This window comes from Scyliorhinus torazame, chromosome 5, assembly GCF_047496885.1.
Source record: "Scyliorhinus torazame isolate Kashiwa2021f chromosome 5, sScyTor2.1, whole genome shotgun sequence".
Lineage (NCBI taxonomy): Eukaryota > Metazoa > Chordata > Chondrichthyes > Carcharhiniformes > Scyliorhinidae > Scyliorhinus > Scyliorhinus torazame.
In genome coordinates this window covers 325,192,803-325,200,950 of record NC_092711.1, presented here as the reverse complement: position 1 = coordinate 325,200,950, position 8,148 = coordinate 325,192,803, and the positions used below count along the sequence as shown (strand labels likewise).

At 51.8% G+C, this 8,148-nt stretch overlaps 1 protein-coding gene across 1 annotated transcript in view; it reads left to right on the top strand.

Annotated features, from left to right (window-relative positions):
- Window positions 1-850: 850 nt before the first annotated feature.
- LOC140418126 (glypican-6-like) overlaps window positions 851-8,148 on the top strand; it is a 347,023-nt gene continuing 339,725 nt past the window's right edge. Inside the window, exon 1 of the mRNA XM_072501539.1 lies at window positions 851-1,581. Within this exon, the coding sequence (XP_072357640.1) occupies window positions 1,416-1,581 (166 nt within the window). The 5' untranslated portion in view covers window positions 851-1,415. The remainder of the gene's footprint in view (window positions 1,582-8,148) is intronic.

Genomic DNA, 8,148 nt, shown 5'->3' with positions numbered 1-8,148 from the left:
TCTCTCTGCTCCATTCTCTCTCTCTGCCGCATTCCATCTCTCCGCTCCATTCTCTCTCCCTGCTCCATTCTCTCTCTCTCTCTCTCTCTGCTCCATTCTCTCTCTCTCTCTCTGCTCCATTCTCACTCTCTCTCTGCTCCATTCTCTCTCTCTCTCTCTCTGCTCCATTCTCTCCCTCTCTCTGCTCCATTCTCTCTCTCTCTCCTCCATTCTCTCTCTCTCTCTCTGCTCCATTCTCTCTCTCTCTCTCTCTCTGCTCCATTCTCTCTCTCTCTCTCTCTCTGCTCCATTCTCTCTCTCTCTGCTCCTTTCTCTCTCTCTCTCTGTCTCTCTGCTCTATTCTCTCTGCTCCGTTCTCTCTCTCTGCTCCATTCTCTCTCTCTCTGCTCCTTTCTCTCTCTCTCTCTCTGCTCCATTCTCTCTCTCTCTCTCTCTGCTCCTTTCTCTCTCTCTCTGCTCCTTTCTCTCTCTCTGCTCCTTTCTCTCTCTCTCTCTCTCTGCTCCATTCTCTCTCTCTCTGCTCCATTCTCTCTCTCTCTCTCTCTCTGCTCCTTTCTCTCTCTCTGCTCCTTTCTCTCTCTCTCTCTCTCTGCTCCATTCTCTCTCTCTCTGCTCCATTCTCTCTCTCTCTCTGCTCCATTCTCTCTCTCTCTCTCTGCTCCATTCTCTCTCTCTCTCTCTCTCTCCCTCTCACTGTTTCTGCTCCTTTTGTTCCCCGGTGAATGAGCCGCTTTATACCGACTTTCATTCACTAACTTTGCAACTGGCCCCTCCCCGAGCCCGCTGTCCAATCAGATCCAGGGACGGGCGGATTGACGTCCCCAGTTGGCCAATTGGGCCGCGGGAAAGTTTATCCCGAGAGTCGGGGCCGTGGCACAAAGTTGGGAGTTGGAGCGGAATCCAGACCCGGGAATTCCGCCAGACCCGAACCGGGAATCCAGACCCGGGAACCGGGAATTCCGCCAGACCCGAACCGGGAATCCAGACCCGGGAACCGGGAATTCCGCCAGACCCGAACCGGGAATCCAGACCCGGGAACCGGGAATCCCGCCAGACCCGAACCGGGAATCCAGACCCGGGAACCGGGAATTCCGCCAGACCCGAACCGGGAATCCAGACCCGGGAACCGGGAATCCCGCCAGACCCGAACCGGGAATCCAGACCCGGGAACCGGGAATCCCGCCAGACCCGAACCGGGAATCCAGACCCGGGAATTCCGCCAGACCCGGGAACCGGGAATCCCGCCGGAACCGGGAATCCCGCCAGACCCTCCCGGGAATCCCGCGGCTGCCCCGCCGCCGGGAGCAGCGGATGGACTCGGGCTCGCTGCCAGCGGAGCGGCGGTGCTGAGCTCCGGCCCCCGGCCGCGTGTTGCTGCCGCTCTTTGTGCCCCGGACCCGGATCGCGGCCCCGCCATGTCCCCGCTCCCCGCCGCCGCTCTGCTGCTCCTGCTCTGCGGCTCCGCCCGCCTCCAGCTCCCCCAGCCCGCCTGCTCCCAGCTGCTGAAAGGTCCCGATCCCGGGAATGCCGGACTCCCAGACAGCGGGACACAGACAGGCAGCCCCCCCCGGGGGGCAGAGGGTAAGTGCGGCCGGGAAGGGGGGCGAGTAAATCACAGCAAAGATACTGTTGGGGAGCGAGGGGTAGGGGAGATCCACAGGGGAGAGGGGTAGGGGTGATCCACTGGGGAGAGGGGTAGGGGGGATCCACTGGTAGAGAGAGATCCACTGGGGAGAGGGGTAGGGGGATCCACTGGGGGAGAGATCCACAGGGGAGAGGGGTAGGGGAGATCCACTGGGGAGAGGGGTCCACTGGGGAGAGGGGTAGGGGAGATCCACTGGGAGAGAGATCCACTGGGGAGAGGGGTAGGGGGGATCCACTGGGGGAGAGATCCACAGGGGAGATCCACTGGGAGAGAGATCCACAGGGGAGAGGGGTAGGGGAGATCCACAGGGGAGAGGGGTAGGGGGATCCACCGGGAGAGAGAGATCCACTGGGAGAGGGGTAGGGGGATCCACTGGGAGAGAGATCCACAGGGGGAGAGATCCACAGGGGAGAGGGGTAGGGGAGATCCACTGGGGAGAGGGGTCCACAGGGGAGAGGGGTAGGGGAGATCCACTGGGGAGAGGGGTAGGGGGATCCACTGGGGGAGAGATCCACAGGGGAGAGGGATAGGGGAGATCCACTGGGGAGAGGGGTCCACAGGAGAGAGGGGTAGGGGAGATCCACTGGGAGAGAGATAGATCCACTGGGGAGAGGGGTAGGGGGATCCACTGGGGAGATCCACTGGGAGAGAGATCCACTGGGGAGAGGGGTCCACAGGGGAGAGGGGTAGGGGAGATCCACTGGGAGAGAGATCCACTGGGGGTAGGGGTAGGGGAGATCCACTTGGGAGAGGGGTCCACAGGGGAGAGGGGTAGGGGAGATCCACTGGGAGAGAGAGATCCACTGGGGAGAGGGGTAGGGAGATCCACTGGGAGAGAGATCCACAGGGGAGAGGGGTAGGGGAGATCCACTGGGAGAGAGGTCCACAGGGGGAGGGGTATGGGAGATCCACTGGAGAGAGGGGTAGGGGAGATCCACAGGGGAGAGGGTAGAGGAGATCCACTGAGAGATAGAACCACAGGGAGAGGGGTATGGGGAGATCCACTGGGGGAGAGGGGTAGGGGAGATCCACTGGGAGAGAGGTCCACAGGGGGAAATCAACTGGGAGCGAGATCCACAGGGGGAGGGATATGGGAGATCCACTGGGAGAGAGATCCACAGGGGAGAGGGGTATGGGAGATCCGCTGGGAGAGAGATCCACAGGGGAGAGGGGTATGAGAGATCCACTTGTAGAGAGATCCACAGGGGAGAGGGATTGGAGAGATCAACTGGGAGAGATCCACAGGGGAGAGGGGTATGGGAGATCCACTGGGAGAGATCCACAGAGGAGAGGGGTATGGGAGATCCGCTGCGAGAGAGATCCACAGGGGCGAAGGGTATTGGAGATCCACAGAGGGGAGAGGTTTGGGAGATCCACTGGGGAGAGAGATCCACAGGGGGAGGGTTATGGGAGATCCACAGGGGAGAGGGGTGGGGGAGATCCACTGTGAGAGAGATCCACAGGGGAGAGGGGTAGGGAAGATCCACTGGGGAGAGAGGGTTGGGGCGGTCCACTGGGGAGTGAGGGGGATCCACTACAGGCTCTCTCTTTAGTGGATCCACTGGGGAGAGAGGGGGAGATCCACTGGGCAGTTAGATGGAGATACACCGGGGAGAGAGGAAGAAGCATTGGGGAGGGATGGGGGTGGGTGGAGAAGCAGTGGGGAGGGAGGGACGACTGGGGATGACGTTGAGGGGGGTGGGGAATGGGGGTGCTGGGGAGGGTGGGTGGGGAAGTGCTGGGGATTCTGGAGGGAGTGCTAGGGAGGGCATGGGGGTAAGACTCTGGAGGGGGGATGATTCAGGAGGGTGAGGGGAAGACGGGAGGTTGAGGGGAAGGGACTGGGGAGGGAGCAGAGGGTGGAGGACTTAGGGGGACTTGCGTGGGTGGGAGGGGGCTGAGGGACTGGAGGTGTGGGGAGGAGGCAACGAACAGGGTGGTGGGATGCTGCAGAGATGTATTGGGGAGGCAAGTGAGGGCTTATTCAAGGCGTGAATCGGCGTTCTGTTGCGAAGAATGGGATCTGGACTCCAGGCAATTGTTTTCTTTCCCCTTGTTCTGTCCAGGTGAAGTGCGGAGGAGGTGAGATAAGGAACAGGGTTGTTGTGCTGTCCCTCCATCGTTTTGATGGGCTCGGTGGTGTGGGTGTAGATTCCAACCCCTTCCTTCATATTACTTTGTCAAATGAAAAATAATCATTGATTCTATAGCTAACTGATTGCTTCTTTCCATGTAAAGACACATACATACATAGATATATAAAAGACAGGAGGAAGCCATTCGGCCCTTCGAGCCTGCTCTACCATTTATCACAATCATGGCTGATCATCGAACTCAATAGCCTAATCCTGCTTTCTCCCCGTAGCCTTTGATCCCATTCGCCCCAAGTGCTATATCCAGCTGCCTCTTGAATATATTCAATGTTTTAGCAACAACTACTTCCTGTGGTAATGAATTCCACAGGCTCATCACTTGTGGCTCACATTTGTGTGAAGAAATGTCTCCCCATCTCTGTCCGAAATGGTTTACCCTGAATCCTCAAACTGTGACCCCTGGTTCTGGACACACCCATCATTGGTAACATCCTCCCAGCATCTCCCCTGTCTACTCCTGTTAGAATTTTATAAGTCTCTATGAGACCCCCCCTCATTCTTCTGAACTCGTGCGAGAACAACCCAACCTAGTCAATCTCTCCTCACATGACTGTCCCCCCAATCCCTGGAATCAGTCTGGTAAACATCTATTGTTTCTAATGGTATGTTGAAAGAAACAGACACCTCTTGATCTTTGCAATGATGGCGATTAAGTTGAATATGGTTGATTTAGCACTATACTGCCTGTAGTTGATCAGTTTTAATGGTGAGAGTACAATGAAGGGTTTTCCTTACAGTAAGTTCAAGTGAACTCTTTACTCAAGCTTGGCAACTTTAGTTCCTCCAGGGATGGTGGGGGGATTGCAGGGTGAAGGGGTTTACGGGCGTGTCATTTTAGTACTGTGTAAGTGATCTACCTGGGTATCTGTTGTTTATACCTGTGTGTTTACGATTGTTACCCCATGCCAATTTTTAATTCAGTAAGAAGTTTTACAACACCAGGTTAAAGTCCAACAGGTTTGTTTCGATGTCACTAGCTTTTGGAGCGCTGCTCCTTCCTCAGGTGAATGAAGAGGTATGCTCCAGAAACATATATCTAGACAAATTCAAAGACGCCAGACAATGCTTGGAATGCGAGCATTAGCAGGTGATTAAATCTTTACAGATCCAGAGATGGGGTAACCCCAGGTTAAAGAGGTGTGAATTGCATCGAGCCAGGACAGTTGGTAGGATTTCGCAGGCCAGATGGTGGGGGATGAATGTAATGCGACATGAATCCCAGGTCCCGGTTGAGGCCGCACTCATGTGTGCGGAACTTGGCTATAAGCTTCTGCTCGGCGATTCTGCGTTGTCGCGGGTCCTGAAGGCCGCCTTGGAGAACGCTTACCCGGAGATCAGAGGCTGAATGCCCTTGACTGCTGAAGTGTTCCCCGACTGGAAGGGAACATTCCTGCCTGGTGATTGTTGCGCGATGTCCGTTCATTCGTTGTCGCAGCGTCTGCATGGTCTCGCCAATGTACCACGCTTCGGGACATCCTTTCCTGCAGCGTATGAGGTAGACAACGTTGGCCGAGTCGCACGAGTATGTACCGCGTACCTGGTGGGTGGTGTTCTCACGTGTAATGGTGGTATCCATGTCGATGATCTGGCACATCTTGCAGAGATTGCCATGACAGGGTTGTGTGGTGTCGTGGTCACTGCTCTGAAGACTGGGTAGTTTGCTGCAAACAATGGTTTGTTTGAGGTTGCGCGGTTCTTTGACGGCAAGTAGTGGGGGTGTGGGGATGACCTTGGCAAGATCTTCATCGTCATCAATGACGTGTTGAAGGCTGCGAAGAAGATGTCGTAGTTTCTCCGCTCCGGGGAAGTACCGGACGACGAAGGGTCACCCCAGTCCAACGCCGGCATCTCCACATCAATTTTTAATTGATAGCATGTTCATTGCTTTTCAAATAATGGGAAAGACTGAGCATTGAACGGTGTCTTTAGATTGTTAACCTGCCCTCTCTATTTCTTCTGTCATTGTGAAGAAGACTGGCTTGCACAGGCAGCAGTTGTCCACAGATTGTACAGATACGTGTGGAATGCTGCATGTGATTCTTCCCAGTGGTACATTCATAGTGCATGGGAATCCCTCCAAATTCCAGGATTGTAAAACCAAATTTAATCATTGCAGATTATGCAGATATACTTGGTGTTTGCAAGCCATTTTTCTTGACAATTCAACCAGGTTTGTTGGTACTAACTTAGGGAATAACATTTGTGGACAAGTCTGCCTGGCAGTTTGAAAAAAAATCATAGATGAGTTCAAACATGTTTAATCACTGCATCTTAACATTCATCATAAAGCATTTATGCAAGAAATTGTTCATCGGTAGCTGGCTGCAGGAAATGCTGGTGACTGTAATTAGGCCCAAACTATTTTCTCCTTTCTGTTTCATCTTTCTTTCCCTCCATCCCTGGCCTGTTGCTTTATTTCTTGTTTGAATGGCCAAATGGGTTGCATTCTCCCCATGAACAAAAGACTTGGCTATTTTGCTTGAGTCCTTCAGGGACCACCAAGATCTTCAACTTCTGCAATGTAATTCCACAGCACTTCAACAATAACAAAAATGCATGACTGAATTGCCAAAAAATTTCAGAATGTGTGAGCATTGAATTGTGTCTCGGCTGCTGTCAACACAGGCTAGTTCTTGTGCTGTCTGCACCGACGCAGCCCCATAACACAGGCCAGTTCTGCTGCTGTCTGTACCAACGCAGCCCCATAACACAGGCCATCATGTTACTGGGATAGTGGTTGAGGATTGTTTTTCAATTCATATGACCAACTCCAATTTTTTTGAAAGGAGAATCTTGGTAACATTTTTCACACATACACAGACATGTTCTGCACTGTATCATTCTGCTCTGTTTGAATGAGTTGGTCCTCGTTTGAAGCTAACTTGGGAATGTTGGGATAAGTTACCAGTGGCAGCCAATGCTATTTTACAGTGCAGAGTTAAGCACACTTAGTGCAAACTAAGCAACTGAGCTGAGATTGATGGAGAGAGTTTGGATGGAAGGTACGTCCCTGCCATGTCTTGAAGGAGGCAGATAGTTCCTGGAATTTACTGCCCAGGAGGCTAATTAACCAATGCTTGTGTGTCTGTTCTTCATTGGTAATCTCTCCTGTTCCTATTTCCCTGCCTTTTTTCCTCTATTTCTTCTGAAATCCATATCCTTTTCCAATGTTGTTAAAATCTTTTGCCTCACTGTATAGCTCCCAACCATAAAGTGTTTAAAGAACAAAGAAAAGTAGAGCAGAGGAACAGGCCCTTCGGCCCTCCAAGCCTGTGCCGACCATGCTGCCCGTCTAAACTAAAATCTTCTGCACTTCCGGGGTCCGTATCCCTCTATTCCCATCCTATTCATGTATTTAAGTTCATTGCATAATGCTCTGCACAGAAGTTTCTTATTTGTCCTTCACTCTTTTAATGTTAATTCTCAGTCCAAAGTTTCCTGCAAATTTCTAAATCAATGCAAACAATCATTTACTGTTTATTCTTTAAATGTTTGAAATTTGTCCTTTACTCCAATTAGGCCTTCCTTCATTACTTAGTCTTGTAGAAATGAATTGTTACTGTCCCCTGTTCGTGGTTCTCCTTCTAACAATTACCTTTTTAATCCTTTACTTGTTGGCATCATTCTCAAACTTGCAGTGGTATATTTTTGCCGATCAATGGCTCAAATTGCTGGTTTGCCTTGTCCATGACATAATTTGTGTGCAATTTAAAAAAAATATGTTTTGCTGCAGCAGTTAATGGCTGAACAATAGGTTTAGGAGCATAGGAAATAGGAGCAGACCACTCAGCCCATCAAGCCTGCTCTGCTGGTCAAACAGATCATAGTAAGAAGTCTTACAACACCAGGTTAAAGTCCAACAGGTTTGTTTCAAACACCAGCTTTCGGAGCGCTGCTCCTTCCTCAAGTGAATGAAGAGGTAGGTTCCTGTCCTAGGGGGGGTGTTTGCTAGAGCTGTTGGGGAGAGTTTAAACTAATGTGGCCGGGGGATGGGAACCGATGCAGGAAGTTGGAAGGTAGTAAAACAGGGACAGAAATAAAAGGCAGTAAGGGGGAAAGTGTAAGGCAGAGAAGCCATAGTCAAAAATCAAAAAGGGCGACAGTACAAGGTACAGTGACTGAGGGGAGCTCAGTGAATAGGACCAGGAATACTAAAAGAAATAAAACGAGAAGTGAAAACATTAATGGTAAGCGATGCGGCAGGTTGTTACAGGAAGATGTGGGTTCGACGACAAGGAAAATTAGGAGAAAGGGTAAGAGGAAATATAACTTAGGAGAGGTTACTGATCGAGGTGTTAAGATTAAGAACAGAGGTAAAAAAGCCAACATAAGTGTACTTTACCTGAATGC